The 19,639-nt window shown below is 42.4% G+C and overlaps 1 protein-coding gene across 25 annotated transcripts in view; it reads left to right on the forward strand.

Annotated features, from left to right (window-relative positions):
- ADGRL3 (adhesion G protein-coupled receptor L3) overlaps positions 1-19,639 on the forward strand; it is a 337,100-nt gene that overhangs the window by 304,762 nt on the left and 12,699 nt on the right. For 8 of the 25 annotated variants that reach the window (XM_033172823.1, XM_033172830.1, XM_033172827.1 and 5 more), the window contains 2 exons: positions 2,830-2,847; positions 7,611-11,311. The exons of 3 other annotated variants lie outside the window; for them this stretch is intronic. In XM_033172823.1, coding sequence (XP_033028714.1) covers positions 2,830-2,847; positions 7,611-8,410 — 818 coding nt within the window. In that variant the 3' untranslated portion in view covers positions 8,411-11,311. 14 more of the 25 variants (XM_033172826.1, XM_033172831.1, XM_033172829.1 and 11 more) reach the window with 5 other exon arrangements.

Here is a 19,639-nt window from a genome sequence, read left to right on the forward strand (position 1 = left end):
ATCAGTTTCATCCTCTCCATCTTCATTGCTCTGCACAAATTCTACTCCTTTTGCCTCGGGCTGTTCCTTCTTCTTCTTCTTCTTCTTCTTCTTCTTCTTCTTCTTCTTCTTCTTCTTCTGGGATACCTGAAATATATATATTTTAAAAGTGGCATGGGCTATAGTCCTCATTCTATATGTGTGTGTCCATTATGTTTTCTACATGTGAGAACTAGACTTAAAAACTAAAATACAAGGATTTGAGGCTATATTAATGGTTTGTTTCCTAATGAGCAGAAGTAAATTCATGCATGGGGAGTTTTCCATTCATTATGATACCCCCACCCCCGCTTTATTTAAAAAAAGAAGCCTCCCTGGAGGGTTGGGAGATGGGGAGGGGAGGAGCAGCTGGAGTAAGAGGAGATTGCCCAAATCAGGCAGTACTACATCCTCATGAAGCAGCTGGTGGAGGAATGCAGGAGGTTGAATATCTCCTTGCACAAGTCTCCTACACCTTCACTACTTAGGATGCAAGCCAAGATGCACACTGGAAACACATGCCACTAGTGATGCTAAGTGGCCAGAAATCCAGACTTGTCTACCTAAGGTTTTTCAAACTAACTACATCCATCTGAAAGACTCTGCAGAGTTTTATCTCTGGACATAGAAGTGTTCACAAGATGACACCCAACTGGTATACTACATGCAGTACAGAGATCTTATTTTCTGGGGCAGTTTAACATATATCATAAATAAGTAACTTCATTCATACCTGGCCTTTAAAATAGTTGTCCCAAGCAGAAGGAGGGCAGATACTTCTTTTCTGGAACAATAGTAGGCCTCATGGTGGGACATGCCCTCTCTCTCAGTTGTCCTTTTCACTTGCGTCAGGACTGCCATTTGAAAATAAAACCCTGCAGATGCTATTCCACATGGGAAACTGTTTTGGAATAATCCAGCCATGTCGTATAGCTATAATTGCTCGTGACAGCATTGTGGCCTTCAAGTTGTTTTTAAATTCTCAATCCCATCAGCCCCAGCATATCATGACCAATGTTCAAGGATGATGGGAGTTGAAGTCCAAAGTTTTCCAAATGGGCTCTCTGGCATCTGTATTTAGGGATCAGGGCAGTACCAGAAGTAGACATTGCTGTGCACCTGCCAAAGCTGGGGGGTCCACTGTCCACCCTTAGTGCCTCCAGGGCCAGGTGCTTTCTCTCCTTGTTGGAATGCTTGCCCCATCTAAGCATTCAAGTAGTGGCCTAGAGTGTGGAGACAGAGCGGCATTCTTACCGCACTCTGCACTGTGCTTCACGGCAGAATGGGCAGAAGGGATGTCAGTGAGCATAGGTGCCGGCTCCCTGGGGTCCTGGATGCCCGAGCCCCCACAAAATTCCCCATCCAAGGGGCCAGGCATCCACAAATTTTGGCAACAGGGCCGGGCATGCTGCAATGCTGGATGGCATTCATGGCCCCGGGCACCCACAATCGTGGGACCAAGATGGCACTCCTGTTGGTGAGGAAGAGATAGACTTACTCACAGAGGCAGGCCATCTTACCCTAGGGCCTTCCCAAACCTGGAACCCGCACTGACAGATGCTAACACAATTAAACTTGGACCTAAATTTCAATCTCCCTGCTCCATCAAAGCTAGTAAATCTCCCTAATATGTTGGCTTTCCACATACATGAAGATGTTAACATGGTGAGTCCCTATGGGCTTTTTTATTTGTCCTGTTTAGTGGTTATCTAAGTAGCTGTGCTGATTTCAACCACACCAGCATAATACCGGTAATTAGGAGCTGACTGTTTCTGGCACAAATGAGAAGCAGCAGCTTTGCACAAGTAAATTCCCATGTGGATTGGCACCGCTCAGTTCTGCTTCCAGGCAAGTACTGCATTGCAAATTGAACTTGTGAAATGGGCCTTAGAAGTTGCTGTTATGGAAGGAAAGGCATTTCCTGTATGAATTAAGCAACTGAAGGAAGAATCATACTTTAGCCTCACCCTTGTTCCCTTAGAAGTGCAGAATTCAGAAAGTCATGGGACTCTTAATGGTTCTAGGCTGGGCTGAAGCAAAGCCTGACTCGCTTTGGGCTGAATATGGATTTGGTTGGGTAAGTACCTGTAGAGCAGAGGTCTAAGAGTGTGGAGTCCCCCAGGGGAAAAGGTTGGCGATAAAATTATCTTGAAACTTGAACATTTCTGAAGGGTCCATTTTGTATTCATCAAAAATATTCATATTCACCTATTAACTGTAGTTTTCACAGAAAATTCCACACTAGCTCAAGGAGTGTTCTGGTTGCGCTGGGCTCTGTACTGGGGCCTAGAAAAGCTTGACAACTCTTTTGAAATGTTCCTCACAATGCTAGTGTTCATTATAAGAGTACCAGTACTTTGAATGCTGTGAATGAAAAGAAAAAGTTTACAATAGTAATGCAGTGCTCACATAGACAAGTAGGCAAGCATTTTAACATGCAAGCAAGCGATAGGTGCCATAATTAACAGTAAGTAAAAGCACTTGTTTGAAAACTCAGGAAATAGCCTTGGATATTTACTGGCATAGCTAGTGTATGGTGATTTTCAGATTTGATTTTGCTTTTAAAAATCTTGAGGGCGGGGTTTATAAAACCAAAACATCTATCATTGTGAATAAAACATGTTATGACTAATACATCAAGCAGGTATATCTAATCCATGCAATGTAATGTCATTTGCTTCAAAAGTTGAAATGCTTTCTGTTAACACTTTTTCTGCATATCATCAATTTGCTTTTGAACCATATTCCTCCTATTGTCGCTGTAAGCTTACTTGTTGTTTTTTCTTTCCTTTTCTTCATGCTGTCGTTTAGAGCCCTACAGAGAGACAAGTATGGGAGTAAAGCTAAACATTGCATATCAAATGTAATTTTTTTTAGTTCACTTTTTAATGCATCATATATCAATGATGTAGATATTTAAAACAGTTCATCTCTCACAATGCAGAAATCAAAAATAATAAGCCATATTTTATAAATATTGATAGAGATTAGATGCTTCTGTTGTGTCTATTTTTTCATTTTGTCTTTCATCCAGTGTGTTTTAAGTTTTGTGTAATTGTGTGTGAGAATGAAATTTATTTTATGTTAAAAACACTTTTTGTCTGCAAAGTCATACTGTTTTCTCATGTTCCTGTGGCATCTTTAACGAGAGCTGAACATTTTCAATGCAAAGCAATTGAAAATTGATTTATTTTCCTTTAAAAAACAATATTGCAGCTAATAATTCTTTCTTCTTAGCAGAAGAAAGAAGGAACCATGTCTTAATGCAGAGCTGTGACCACTCTCGAGATTTTGCAACTACCTCTTGTTTTGCCCCTCAAATACTGTCGGTGATGGATAGAGATTTATACTGTGAAAATAAATGGCTCCATTCTTCATCTGTGATGGTCGTTCTATTTTTACCCATGAGTTTTTTTTCTCTCTCTGTCTGAAACACAGATTTGATGTACATCTGGTAAATACCTAAATATCAAAATAAAAATGACCTTTTGGAGAAATTTCAATTCAGAGAAATGCCAAACTGCAATCCTAAGCACACATCCTGGCAGTTCTGCCTCACAGATGCAGACTGAATTCAGTATTTTCAGAAGGTACACTAACAGTGTATAAAAGGTTTTTCTTGCTGATATGAATGGCCAACAATTTGTCAACAAATTGCTTTTCTAATCCGGCAGTGTTGGTTCAGCCTTGTCTGCTGTCTCTGGCAGCAGCAGCTGAACTAACAGGAAGAGCCATGTGAAAGCATTAATCCTGTCTCATGTTTTGTGTGTGTCAAAAGGATTACAATATTAATTAAGGAAGCCCAGGTGGATCACCAGCATCTGATGTCTGACTTATTGTCTCCCATAGAGCATCTCACCCATATGGCCCCAGTGCAATTGCTCTTTCGACACTTCCGACCCAACTGTCTCTTAAGTTGTGCAGGCTGCCGCAGTCTAATGCCTTGAACAGGACCAATTGAAGTTTACAAAGCAGTGGGCTAGTTCTTTTAGCTTCAAATAACTCTTACTCATGCTTAATGTTAATAAAGGAAAAGAAGGGAGGGAGGATCTTGCATGTGCACAGCTGTAGGGCGTGGTGTAAGTCCTGATTGCAGGATGTTACATCCTTAAGGAGCAAGCTTTTGTAGGCTACCGGGTATTTAGCTTACTTTGTGCTCAGCTGAAATGTGCCAGGTTGCAACAGAACATGCTGGAGCAAAGAAACAACAGCACATCTCCCATTGAAAAAATATGAACACCGGCAGCTATACCCATCTCTCCCAAGCACTAATTGGAACTCATGGGTAAGGCAAAAGCGAAGGAATAAAGGGAAGGGGAAATGGTAGCCTTTATATTGCCAAAGCTGGGTGAAAGAGATTCCTTCTTTCCCCTGGGGCCTCTTGCCACATTGACAGCCATGTGCTGCAGCATGAAATTGTAAGCAGAAAGCTGCCATTGGAATGTGCCTTAAGAGCATTTTCCACACATGAGGCTTAAAGCAGTTATTGCAACCCAGTCCGGTTTGTAAAACACTTTGAAGGCTCATTGGCACTACTCTCCTCCAGTTGCTCTTTCGTTTTAACACCCACCTGAATAGCAAAGCTTAAAGGCAGATTGACAAAGGAAAATGCTCAGATTCCCTGAGCTCCTACAACTTCGCACCAAGAAGACAGTTTGAGATTTGGATTTTCTTTTCACAGAATTAGCTCCCTGAGTTGCCTGTAGAAGAACTTCCCACCAACTATTTCGGTACTCGGGGGGGGGGGGATCAGGCCCAGTTTTAATTACAGTCCTTAATAAAAGTATGAAAATGTATAATTTTACCAATACATGATATGTATTAGAAATTTGTACAACAAAGGTTTCTTATTCCTCGGCAGTGGGTATGTCTAATTTATTGCATGTAGATTCTGATGAAGCCTTGGAACATCGATATTATACAGACCTACCAGTAGTGAAACAAGCACCAAAAAGAATATATTAAATGCAAAACCCAACAGAAGTCAGTGTTAAATCTTCCAAAATAAGATATTAAACCATCAGTTTTATTGTGTTGCTTCAAGAAGTTGCAGCAAAAATAAAATGACACATTCACAAATGCAGCTATTAAACACAATACTATATATAGCAGTCGCAACTAGTCTAAGGTGACTAACAGGCTTGATCCTGTCCATGTTTATTATGACATAAGACTTGCTGAATCAATGGGACTTTATCTCAGGTAAGTAATTATAGGATTGTAGCCTTATTATGTATGCATAGGAAGTCTTTTAGGGTCAGGCCCTTTCAAGGCAGCTTTCAATACAGTGGTACCTCGCAAGACGAAATTAATTCGTTCCGCGAGTCGCTTCGTATTGCGAAAAATTCGTCTTGTGAAGCACGACCATAGGAATGCATAGGAATTTAATTCCCATAGGAATGCATTGAAAATTTCGTCTTGCGAAGCATGACCATAGAAAAATTCGTCTTGCGAGTCACCCTTTCGTTAGTGAATGCCTTTCGTCTAGCGAGTTTTTCGTTGTGCGAGGCATTCGTCTTGCGGGGTACCACTGTATATCATTCACAATTGATTATGAAGTTTGGTTATGCAAGCTCATTAATTCCAGGCCATTTTAAGAATTAATATTGTAAAGTGCATGCTGAATCTTTCCTTTAAAAAACAAAACAAAACTTGCATAACAGATGTTCAGTTTTATTTATATGCCACTTTTCCATGGTGGATTATGCCCAAAGTAGCTTATAATTATTATAAAAATGCAGCACCACAAAACTGAAAAAGAATTCATTACAAAATATATCAACTTCAACAAGCTGTTTTCAGTATTACAATGAAATGATAGTTGCAGTTCATTAATATCTATCAAACAGAAACAGCAAAATTAGAATTAACTTGGGGAGTGGAATAGCAATGTCTACTAATGCCAGCCTTGTTGCATTACAAGACGCCCCAACAGTCCCGTTTTTACAATCTTGAGATGTCAGATGTTCATTTGCATGCAGCATAATCCCAGGCACAGTTATTTAAAAATAAAAATAAAGAAATCCCACTGAGTTCGATGGGACCTGCTTTCTTCTAACTACACTAAGGATTGCAACCACACAGCTCAATCCAGGGCCTGTTTACTTGGAAATAGATCCCACTTTCTTAATTGGCTACAGTCCTAGACACACTTGCAGAAATGACCCATTGAAAACAGTGGGGCTTACTTCTGAATAAACAGGCAACTGTATGACACATCATTTTGTTTGGACTAGTTACGATTGCTATGCATCTGAATTGTGGCAATAGTTGCTGCTGGGAAGGAATAATAATAATAATAATAATAATAATAATAATAATAATAATAATAATAATAGCACTACTACTTTTTAGGGCCAAAGTAGCTGAAATGCCAAGAGATTCATGATCAGATCTCTCACAGGTTATTGTATTTTTGTTCAAAGCAGCTAGGAGACCTCCAGTTTAAGACTGGGAAGGTGGCCATGGGAGCAGGCTTCTTTAAACCTTACTCTGGGCTGTGTTCTCAAATTCATTCCCCTCCCCTTGATTTATTGCCCTCCAAGGAAAACTATATACCGGTAGGTAAACTAGCAGCTCTCTGAGTGGTTTAACACAGGAAATGTGTGTGGAAGAAATGATTTAAAATCAGTCCCCAAGACTGATCCGCCCACCTGCATGTGGCTGCTTTGGGGAGAAAGGGTTGGGTATAATTTCAGTAAATAAATAAATCAAAAGCAGTAAGAGATCTTATCAAGTTCCTTGGTGCCTTGTCAACCTTCACTCTTAAAGCAATACAATAAACTTGTGATGCAATTGTATTACTTAAATCTTCTTTGATTTAACTTGAACAGCAATAACAAGCAATTAGATAGCAGTCATCTTGCAACACATTAGTTCTGCCACAGCTTGCAAATATGTTTCAGGGGTATAAAAGTTTTCATTCAAAATAATTTATTATATGCAGAAACAAACAAACTAGAGACAAAGTTAAATCGGTAATTGATAGAAACCTAGGAAGCTGGAATATCAAGTCAGGCCATTGGCCTGTCTACAATACTATCTACACTGACTGACAGCAGCTCTGCAGAACTTCAGACTGGGGTATGTCCCAGCTGTATCTGGAGGAGCCAGAGAGCTGAGAGCTTCACCAGGAAAGCAGATGCTCTAGCACTGAGCTGCGACCATTCCCCATCTGGGCAACTCAGTTAACCCCAGTATGGTTGCTGAGCATGAGAAGCTGAATTTTATCCTGGTGATTTGTATTTTATGTTTACACCCTCCCTCCAAAAAGCACTTTCTCAGGCTCTACATTCTGTACTAAATCAATAATTTTCTCAAAAGTAATTTTGAGTCAAGCAAGGCGATGCCACACCTGACTTAATTCAAACTGTTTTCCTTGCCCCCCAAACCCAACAAGTTATGTATTCCTTTTTCTTTCCTTCTCCTTTCTTTCTTTTTTTCTCTCCCACTCTCTCCTTTTTGCACGGTTATTGTATGATGTAGTAAAATAGTATAGCATTGCTCCTTAGGTCGCTAGGCATTTAGAGCAAGACCCACATGCATATATACCTTTTGGTACAAGTCAACCTTTCTTGTGTGATATTTTTCAGAGGGGCTTCTGAACAATGCCAGGGATACAAGTGTCATGGATACTCTACCACTGAATGGTAACCACGGCAATAGCTACAGCATTGCCAGCAGCGAGTACCTGAGCAACTGTGTGCAAATAATTGACCGTAGCTATAACCACAGTGAGACTGCCTTAGAGAAGAAGATCCTGAAAGAACTCACTTCCAATTATATACCTTCCTACCTGAACAACCATGAGTGCTCTAACGAACAGAACAGGAATCTGGTGAACAAATTCGTCAACAACCTAGGCAGCGGGAGTGAGGAGGATGCCATCGTTCTCGATGACGCCACCTCCTTCAACCAAGAAGAGTCCCTGGGCTTGGAACTCATCCACGAGGAATCAGATGCGCCATTGTTACCCCCGAGGGTTTACTCTGCAGAGAACCACCAGCCTCACCATTACAGCAGGCGACGGATTCCGCAAGACAACAGCGAGAGTTTTTTCCCTTTGCTAACCAATGAGCACACAGAAGATCTCCAGTCCCCCAAAAGGGACTCTCTTTATACTAGTATGCCTGCTCTGGCCGGCATGCCCGCCGCAGAAAGCATCACCACCAGCACTCAGACCGACCCCCCGCCAGCCAAAAGTGGTGATGCTGATGACGTGTACTACAAGAGCATGCCAAACCTGGGCTCCAGAAACCATGTCCAGCAGCTACATACTTATTACCAGTTGGGGCGAGGCAGCAGTGATGGATTTATAGTCCCACCAAACAAGGATGGGACCCCGTCAGAAGAAACCTCCAAAGGACCAGCTCACTTGGTCACTAGTCTATAGAACATTAAGCAAACATTTTAACAAAACAAATGCCCCCCCGCCCCCGCCCCACACCTGGATTACTGTTTGGAGTTAAATCAAAGCGGTGGTAATATTGTGTGTCCTCCTACTTCATGCTGTTCTAAACAACAAACAATTCTCATACCTTTTTAATGGAATTTGTAGGCCCACCCAGGAAGAATGCTAACTGCTGTGATTCTCTCACCCCACCCCACCCCGGCCCCTGTTGCCCCACCTAAGAAAGACTTCAGTATGCTAATTAAAGGGATGCACCAGGAAATGGTCCACTGTGTGGCCTTCTCAAATTATACTGTGTTTGTTTAAGCATCTTTGGGTGCTCTCTTTCTCTTATTACCAAGGACCTGATTTACAAAAGGCCATTTGAAACAACTAGCAACAATGCATCTAGATTGGAGTGCTGCACAAAACAGAAGCAAAAATAGCGAAACTGTTTATTCTGAATCTGTATCACATAATAGTTTTTTGGTCTCTCACCACTTGATTTAACCGCAGCTCACTTAGCTGTGGAGCAAACAAAACCTAATGAAATAGAAAGGGAGTCTGTAATTGTATGCTACACGGCATATTTTTATGTTTTGCTGTATTAACTGATGATAATTCTAATGGCAGAAAAAAAATGGAACAATTCCTATGTAATGTACAGATACTAGCATTGCACATATAGTCTGCTTTTTGTTCCGCCAGAACTTGCGTCCCTGTTAATGTAGTGGAAAAACAAAACAAACTTTTTTCTGTTGTGCTGGTCTTGCAAGTTTGTCTACCAGTAGGAGCAAGATTTTTCATATATCCTTTTTTGGCCATTTTTCCATTAAAAAGAACTCACTGGGTAAAATAAAGTAATTCACTTTATAAAGATCTTTTTATCTCTCAGTTCAGTCACACCCACACTTCAGTAGCCTGAGATATATGAATATATATATAAATATTATATATATTTTCCGACACACTTTATTTCATTATTCAGTCTATAAATTTGCCAACAAGACCTTTCTCAAATTGGAAAACTGGACAAACCTTTATGTTTACAGTGCACAATCGATTGAGATGCTGCATTTGTGGCAACAGACCTTCAGAGGGTACCTTCCTTAGGAGTCTGGATATTATTAGAGAAATAATGGGGCTTCTGCATGTGACTGCAATACCTCTGCAGGAGTCAAAGTCTAGTCCCCAAACTAGGAACTTGTACTGCAGTGGTGAAAAGCAAAAAAAAAAAAAAAGACTGATTCATAGCAAATATTTAAAAAAGAAAATATAAAACCCTATTTTTAAGTGGTTTTAAATAAAAACCCTTCCTAACAGGAAATGTATTTATTTGACAAGATTTAAAGTAATGTAGGCCTTCCCAGGGGGTAAATTAGCAGCACAGATTCTACTTTTTTTTATTTATGATGCATTTTGTATGGTCGCCAAGTTGAATGACCTCATTACTAATATTTGTTGTAATAGTGAAATTTGTTTGCCAACCAATAAACAACTGATTACGATTTAGAAGGCACTGTATATATGTCCTGTACAATCAGTCTCTCCTAATTTATCTCCCTCTTTCCATCTTCAGCAAAAGGAGTTCAGCTCTTTTGGAGCTGAAGGTAGCTATGCAAATAAAAGGATTATTCAGCACAGAATTATGCAGAGAGGATCTGGGGGGAAATTAAGCCAAAATTCTAGAACGATGAGGCAGGCATGGGAAATATCTTGTTTTATACTGGAGGCTTCTGTTATTGTTTGCTTCTGCAGTAGCATTTCATATTAAGAGGAATTCAGGCTATATTTTTCATCATACTTTTTTATACATGGTCCATCCTGTATGTAGCTTTTGATGATATCAATAACGATGTGGGCCAAACTAGACGTGGCATTAATTTCATAAATGCAATTAACATGCATTTAATTACATATATGTATGTAAACAGCAACCAAGGGCGATTCTAAGCAGCCTCAGGAGTGTGTATTGTGGGAGAAATTAACTTTGACTGGGTTCACATAACCGTGAAGTTATTTTCCCACAGCATTTTCTTTCTTTCTTAGCTGTTCACATGAGCCCGGCTTTATTTCGTTTCTGTTTGTGTTCACACCAGGGAACGTGGACTGAGTGGGGATGTCTTTATCCTGGGCAAAAGTGTTCGCACCTTGGCTAGAGACCACTAGGTGTGAAGCTGGTTTGAGAAACAGCACATCAAACAGTAGCAGCTTGTAACAAAGAACAGGGCACACGTGCATTTTGGATAATAGTCCTGTGAACATGGGTTAAAAGCCCAGCAACGGAAACTCAGTGAGTTTACAGTGCTAAAGGGGAGTGTGTGAACACAGCCTCCCTGTTTATGCCAGGAGCCCAACAACAACAAAAAATCTCCTCTCTGAAACAGCTGTTTGCATTTCAAGGGGAGCTCCCAGTGGCTCCCGTTAAAATGCAGACAGACAGACACATCAGAGAGGACATTTTTGTCAGGATGGCGATACAGAAAAAAGAGAGTTAAACTCCCCATTTCCCACCCATGGTTGCTGAGGCTCCCCCTTGGCTGTTTTATGTACAGCAAAAAGTGCACATTGATTGCCTTTGTGACACTTCTAGCTTGATCCTGTATTGTGTCAAAGAGAAAAGGAAACTCCTGCGAAGCCTCTCCAAGATCCGTTGTGTTTTTATGTTTTAGTGCTTGGCATTTGTTAATTGTGTTATCTGGAAAGGAGGCATTAGTCTCAATTGCTTGAGCGCTGGAAAAAGGCCCTCTACATTTCAGGAGGAGATGAAATAGCAGTGCTGAGTTGTATCCTCTGGAGAGATGTTGACAGAACCCCTCTGGCATTCCACGCCCCCAACCTAAGTGCTCTTTTGTTGATACTTGCTTGCAGGATTTTGCAAAATAAATAAAAAAAATCCACCCAGTTGTACTTGAAGTTTATTTATTGAGAGAGAGGAATTAAATCACTGTTCCAGTGGGTTAAGTAGGAAAACATTTAGAATAAATCAACAAACTGAAACAAGACCGAGTGGTTTAGGAGATGATTTCTGGTTAATATAAAAGGCCACCTTTTGTGACAACAGTGTGCAAATGCTTCTAGGAACGTCTCAGAATTCAGTGAACAATTAAGTGAACTCTCATGAGAACAGAAAAGACACTAATGTTTTTCCATATCCATTTCTTTAGCCCTGTGCAGATGGCCGTCATGGCATGAAGAGGAGTGGGGCTGCACTTGTGGGCCCCATCTCCCAACCTTGCATGGTGCAAAGAAGCCCACCAGAACATGGAAAGTTGGGGAGCATAGCCACCTGCACCTCCTACTCTCTAGCTCCTACCTCCTTGATTGTCATTTGCACAGGGCTATTATTTTACTACTGTTTTATTATCTCAGTGTGTCATTAGAGGAGGTGCCCAAACTACAGGGAGATATCCCTGCATGTGGCCTCGTTTTATGTCTAAGAAGCCTTTCTCCAGGTTTCCTGGCAAGCATGAGCTCTTCATGCATTCCCTTTGCTCTAGCATGGAAAGTCCCTATGCACACACATCTGTACACATTTTGGTACCTGTTTTAGGCACCTACCCACACAGGGCTGGATTAAGACCTTTAGAGGTCCTAAGCACTTAAAATATTTTAGTGCCTAGGGGAACGCTAATATAATCTAATTCAATAATAAAGGTAAAGGGACCCCTGCCGTTAGGTCCAGTCGTGGACGACTCTGGGGTTGCAGCGCTCATCTCGCATTACTGGCCGAGGGAGCTTGCATACAGCTTCCAGGTCATGTGGCCAGCATGACTAAGCCTCTTCTGGGGAACCAGAGCAGCGCACGGAAACGCCGTTTACCTTCCCACTGGAGCAGTACCTATTTATCTACTTGCACTGCGTGCTTTCAAACTGCTAGGTTGGCAGGAGCAGGGACCAAGCAACGGGAGCTCACCCCGTTGCGGGGATTCGAACCGCCGACCTTCTGATCGGCAAGCCCTAGGCTCTGTGGTTTAACCCACAGCACCACCCACATCGCTAATTCAATAATACCTAATTCAAAATATAAACAATAATAAAACTGTAAAATAAAATTTTATTTTTCAAAATGCAACAAAACCTAGTAAGAGGGAAAATGATGTTTATTTTTGTATACTTCCACTTTATTTATATTTGGAAAAAAATTCTCCCACTTTTTCTTACTGCAAAGCCTTTGATCAGATCATTCAAACTAATCTTACATAACACATCTGCTTCTATACTTAGCAGAGATAAGGCATCCAGCCTGACTTGATGCATAGTTGTTCTGTTAGGATTTCTAATATACTTCAACTGAGAAAATGAACACTCAGCTGAGCAATTTGTGACCATTAAAGTTAAAAATACGGCAATGGAGAATTTCTGTGGTGCCTCCCCCCCCCTCCCTTGATGCCCTAAGCACATGCCTTTTTATACTTAACGGTTGATCCAGCCCTGTACCCACACACCACATGTTCAGTGGGACAGCATGAAAAGGCTATGATCCACTGAAGCAGTAGTTCCGAACTGACTGGTACTGTGTTCCTGTAACAAGAAGGTTCTGCCTACATAGTTATTTCAGATAAGGAAGCTCCCATGAGATGGCTGCAGTTGCCAACAGCAAATGTGGCTTAGTGTAGAGTGGCAGATACAGAAACTGCTTCTTTCAGAGCCTCAAGATACTTCTGTATATTATTCTAAACTCTAGGACACCAAGCAGAATCCAAGCCCCTTTGATCCTTCAATGATGTCTGTTTCTTATCTCCCAGACTGTAAAGACAAACAGCCTGTGCTTGAGGACTAAAATCTTGATATTTTAAATTCTGTTTTAAAATTGTTGTTTTAAAATGCTGTGAAATTCTTTGCAGATTCATAAAATAGACACCCACCCACACCACACCCACATTGCTTTATGATACTTGCTAGCCAGATGTTTGAAGCATGAATTAAGGACATTGTACTGAACAGGACAAAGAACTCGCTGGAAACTTGGCCAACTGATAGTAAGTTCTTGGTCATGCAACAAAATGAGCTACACTGCAGGGCTTTCGGACGCCACTGCCTCCGTGCAACAGTCCCTTCCAACTTGCAATTTTTATTTTACTATTCATTTTCTTCCATTTATATCCTGCCTACCTTCCTTCATAGAACACAAGGGGCATTGCATGTGGTTGTCGGGCACTGACCAGACCTAGACATGCTTAGCTTGAGAATGTTGGTGGCCTCACCATGGAAGAATAAAAAACTCCATCCCCAGAGCCAGTTTACAAATAGCCATGAAGTTACATACCCAGACAATAAGATGGTTCTATCTATGCTCCTTTTATCATTATAGCCAAGTTTTCATGTAACTCTAAGCCAAAACATGGCTTAGTGAGAAAATGTGTGTGGGTTCCCAGAAGGAAGACCATATTTCCATCTAATGCTGCTGCGAGCTAGCCATGGTTGTGAGCTAGCCATGGTTTGGCTTACTGTGTCTTTCGAACTCAGGGTTGTGGTTTGTCCCACATCAGACAAAGTGCAAGCTGTAAACAAGGTTTATTCTTTGGGAAAGGCTAGACTCTGTGACCATTGCCATCCTAAGGAATGCCCTGAAGACATTAGCAAAGGGCTAGACCTAGGAAGAATGCACTGCAAAGGACCATCCTGCCACTTCTTCCTCCTCCAGGAGAGAAGGCAGAGCTGAGCAGCAACAGAAGTGCACAGTCATTAGCCTCTGGAAAGAAACAGGAGACCTAGAGGCAAGACAGAGTAGCATGGTGACCAGGACCCACCTGCATGCCTACCCACTGACTAACGTGTGCTACAACATGCTGGCTTGTCTGCTTAGTTCAGCCAGTGCTCTCAGGATGGTGTTGTGAGTGCAAATCCAGCACAGCTAAGCAGCAGCTCCCTAGCTCTTCAGCCTTTTCTGTCATGGCACCCAGGCCCTGCAACTCCCGGCTTTTAGATATGTAACTTGCACAAACTCTCATTATGGTTAGAAGGCATGCTAAGGTGCATTTTTAAAAAAAACAAGTTTCCGGGAATTCCAATTCATTGTTTACCCTTCTTTTAATAATGTTATATTATGTGTGCTTTTAAAGGCTTGGATTTGTTTTGATTCTGTTTATTTCTTACACTGGTTTCCCCCTGCCCCCATTTAGTAACCCTCCCTTGGACCTATTGGTGATGAGTGGGAAATAAGTACATTTAAATAACCAAAGACATCTGGTGGGAGGGCGTTCCACAGGGCGGGCACCACTACCAAGAAGGCCCTCTGCCTGGTTCCCTGTAACCTCACTTCTTGCAGGGAGGGAACCGCCAGAAGCCCCACAGTGCTGGATCTCAGTGTCCGGGCTGAACAATGGGAGTGGAGACGCTCCTTCAGGTACACTGGGTTGAGGCCATTTAGGGCTTCAAATGTCAGCACCAACACTTTGAATTGTGCTTGGAAACGTACTGAGAACCAAAGCACAGCTTTGGGGTTGGGATGGAGGCGATTTCAAAGACAAGTAGAGTGTGTGAGAAAGAGAGAGATAACACTTAGGCAATAGTCACTCGTTTATGAATATTTTTTGTCGTGATCTGGGGGTGGAGGGGGGAACACTTAAGGAACGTTTCAATTTTCTCTACAATTCCAGTTTTCAAATAGATTTTTATTTTCTTATAAGACCTGGCAGCCTACCTGTTTAAAACGTTTGTCCTGAATCACCCACTTTCCCAAGAGTAGTCACTTTAGAGAAATCAGTTTTGCTGAATTCAGAAATGTTGAAATTATTGCATTTATCTGCAATTGACCCCCTTTTTATTACATTATTTTGTCCTGCAAGAAGAGCACTAACCATTTTGGTTTTGTTTAAATTAAATTGCTATGTGTTGCCATTTTCTGCTTTGTCTACAATGTGACTGCAGATAACCACAAGACAAAGAGCAGCTATGGGAAGATTTTCATTGAGGAAGCCACCCCTAGAACTTAACACAGATGCTAAACAAACACACTCTTTCAGAATCACAGTCTGTCTGATCTAATCCTTTGTGAAAACATACTAATGCATATTGCAAAGATATATTTAAAAAGAAACATGCTCAGTTCACAATCAGTGTGCTTCAGAAGCCAGTGCATGACAAGTTATTGCAGTTTGAGTGGATATCACGTACAGTCACCATAGAGATTTTAAAAATCTACTTAAATTGCTGGTGTAGAGAGGAAAAGAAGCACATTCAGGAATAAATTCTTAGTGTGGGGAAAAGGAGAAATTTTACTCACTGTAAATTCTTGTTCCCTGGAAAGGAAAGAGGGCATACCAATTTCCTGAAGGACATCCATCAAGGCAGGAGGCAAGGCTTACTAATGGTTGACTCTTCCCAGGGAGGGCCTCCCACAGTTCCCAAGACCAGACACGGGGGAAAAGAGAAGCCCATAATGCAGATGAGAACTAACACCAGGCATATTGTTATTATTATTATTATTATTAATATTATTATTACAACAGAATATTAAAATGCAACAGCCAATCAAACATTAAAAGCTTCCCTAAACAGGGCTGCCTTCAGATGTCTTCTAAAAGTCTGGTAGTTGTTTTTCTCTTTGACATCTGGTGGGAGGGCGTTCCACAGGGTGGGTGCCACTACCAAGAAGGCCCTCTGCCTGGTTCCCTGTAACTTGGCTTCTTGCAGCGAGGGAACCGCCAGAAGGCCCTCGGCGCTGAACCTCAGTGTCCGGGCAGAATGATGGGGGTGGAGACGCTCCTTCAGGTACTGTATACTGAACCAAGGCCGTTTAGGGCTTTAAAGGTCAGCACCAAAACTTTGAATTGTGCTCGGAAACGTACTGGGAGCCGATGTAGGTCTTTCAAGACCTCACTTCTCACAGTGAGGGAATTGCCAGAAGGCCCTCGGAGCTGGACCTCAGTGTCCAGGCTGAACAATGGGAAGTTTAGGGAAGTTTTTAATGTTTTATTTTTTATTGTGTTTTTAGTATTCTGTTGGGAGGCACCCAGAGTGGCTGGGGAAACCCAGCCAGATGGATGGGGTATAAATAATAAATTATCATCATCATCATAAATGATGATCCAATCCTCTTTTATAGCCATTATGTAGGGATCCTGCACAAGTAAGGCAGTCTCCCTAATGCAGAGGTTCAGCCCCCAACAGGTGGGGGGTAGGAGGGCTGCAGTAACAGCCACACATGAGGAGGCAGGGATTACCAGACTCATCTCCACTCTTCCCCCTCACACAAGGATAATTAGAGGAGGTGGCAGAATGGCTGGATAAGGCTAATGAGGTCTGAACACCTGCTTGTATTATCTGCAGGCATACAAAGGTGTTGAAGATAGACAATCCCAGGATGCCAGCTCCTCTGTCCAAAGGTGCATTGTTCATGCAAATACAGATCCAATTGCTAAAATACATAGAGATGCTGAGGATGTTTCAAACTTATTGCAGTTGTTGGAAAGATCCTGGCACCCTCCTGTCCAGGTTTCGTGCCCACAGAGGATCTGCAACTGGCCGATCCATCAGTGGTGTCTTGAGATAATCCATGATGGCCTTTGGCAAGGATTATCAATTGCTAAACAAACATGCTGCATTACTTCAGTTGGGGCTAGATATCTCAAGATCCTACTGAAGTATTTTGGAAGGGGAATGAAAGAAGCCTAGCAGAAGTCTGAGGAACACAATGTCTTGGTCCCAATCAGTAGAGAGGACAGAGTTTCTTGTTCCTCACCCTACCCCCTATCATCTGAAAGTTGCAGGATTCAAACTGAATCAACTGTAGTTTTGGGGGGATGCCACACAGTAAACAATACCCCACTTTTCCTCCAAGGAGCTCAAGGTGGCATGTATGGGTTCTCCCCCTCCCCATTTTATCCTCACGACAACCCTGTGAAGTATGTTAGGCTTAAATATAGTGACTGATCCAACCAGTGAACTTGGTTGCTGAGTACAGATTTGAAACATGGTCTCCTAGGTTCTACACCACACTGACAGAGGTAGGCACCCTCCTGTTCTTCATCCTGTCCTGAGGATTTGGCTGCCTCCATATTGGTCATATCTGATTCAACCAGGGATGAAGACTATTGGGGGTTGCATAAATTATCTCTGTGGGGAGCTAGACCATGTGCCAGCAGTTTTGTTGAGGCCTAGTTTGTCTTTGCCCATGTTGGGCACAGCTCAACATGGTTAGGTATGCAGAGTGTTTGGAAAGGATGCCAGAGGAAACACATTGTTGGACTAAAGAAAATAGGGACACCATATTCTATTATTATTATTATTATTATTATTATTATTATTATTATTATTACACCCATCTGACTGAGTTTATAAAAACATAATAAAAGATTAAACATAAAAACCTTCCCTATACAGATCTACCTTCAGGTGTCTTCTAAAGGTTGTATCTTATCTCCTTGACTCGGGGGTTGGATTAACTCCATACCCTTCAGTATTTCTCTGATGAAAATAGGGACGTTCTAAGGAAAAGCGGGACAATCCAGGATCAAATCAGAAACCAGGATGGCTTCTGTAAATCCGGGACTGTCCCTGGAAAATAGGGGAACTTGGAGGGTCTGTTCGCTATGCTAGCTGGGGTTGGTGGGAACTGAGGGGTGGGCTATGTTCTGCACACCTGCCTGGTTGCCCTCTCAGACTTACTGGTACAAGTCCAAGAGGCAGGTACAGAATAACCGTGCTGTTTCTCAAGCACCCCCCACATGCCTGGCTCAGAAGAGAAGGCCTGTGAGGAGGAGATGGATGCTACTGAGCAATCTCTCCTTGAGGATTACCGGTAGAAGATCTGCTGCTGCTGGAGGAACTATGCTGCCGTCTGTGGCTTTTACTTTCTCCAGAGCCCCTATCATGGTCCCTATGCCCATGTCACTTGTGTGGATTATGTTCAAAAACTGAGGTACCATTGTATTCTAAAGCTTTTACTAGCAGAACATATAGCTAAAGAAGAATATATTCAAAGTGTTTACATTCACATCCAAGCATGGGCTTAGTTTTTCCTAGTAGAGGATTACAGCTTCTTCCTTAAACTTTCAAGCAAACTGTGCCTTTCCCTCTTTTAGTACTTGCACTCAGCCTTATGCACATAACCCAGCCAGGCCATGCAGGTCCTTCTGAGAGGTTTCCACTTTCTCCTTCCAGCTGATTTCTCCTTACTGCTTCTTTGGGAGAACATCAACTTCTGTACTTCTTTCTGTCACATGCATTCACACAGAAACATTAGCACACCTCTCCTCTATTGCATTTGGCGAGAGAGAGAGAGAGTTATCCAATGCTGCTTCTTCCTCAGTGTTTATGGAGATGCAGCCATTGCCGTCAAGTTTCTCACACCAAACAAAATGGAGAATGTCATTTAAAAAATACCTTCCCTGTGACCAGAAACTAACCAATCACACAAGAGTTACTGGGGAACACTGCAGAACAAAACACACAGTAATGTGGTTCAAGCAGTCCCAATTTCAGTACATTAAATCACTATACTTAGCAATCAGCCCTTAACTCAAGGTGTGTCTCTGAGCTACCATTAGTTCTGCCAGTGGAAGGGAGAAACTGACAGGGAAGCCGTGGGGCGACTCCTGCCTTTCCCACCTCCCTGCCATCTCATGCAAGTTCTACCTCAGACTCACGGTGTGTGTTTATGGTGGTGCTGTCCTCTTCAGTGGGCGCCATTGCTGCTGCCACTCTTCTTCCCCAAGACACGGCTGAGGCAAGGAGGAGCACAGGTGGTTGGTCCAAGTCCCTACCTCACCTGCCCAGATCAGGGGGCAAAGGCACAGCAGGGAAGGCAAGAGCCTGGCAAGTCTTCGCTCTCCAGTGTGAGGAAGGCAGTGTGGGGCGAGGCAAGCTGGCCCTGAGGGAAAAGGCCGCTTTGGGGAGGTGGAGTAGGATTCAAACAATCTCTGCAGGCGCCTTCTGCATCTCTCCGAGCAACATGCATCTTGAGGTAGCTGACTTTCCAAGCCAGGCGTGGCCCCCACAGAGTACCAAAAATCATACCACACACAATAAGTTGAGAAGGCCCATATGCCTTTCCCTGACAGGCTTTTGAGGTAAAGCGGGAGAAGTCCAACTGAAATAATAGGAAAAGCAAATGTGAAAAGGCGCACAGAGGCCTTTTCACCACTGCAGCTTGCTGTTACAGATCTCTGCTGAGAGACAACCTCCTGGTTGCTAGGCAGGGCCTATCTGAGTGCTTCTGGGAATCCCTCCCAGGATAGAGTCAATTATTATTTGGTCCTGCCACCTGCCTTAACAGAAGGGGATATC

The sequence above is a fragment of the Lacerta agilis genome, chromosome 16 (genome assembly GCF_009819535.1).
Source record: "Lacerta agilis isolate rLacAgi1 chromosome 16, rLacAgi1.pri, whole genome shotgun sequence".
In the NCBI taxonomy this organism is placed as follows: Eukaryota; Metazoa; Chordata; class Lepidosauria; order Squamata; family Lacertidae; genus Lacerta; species Lacerta agilis.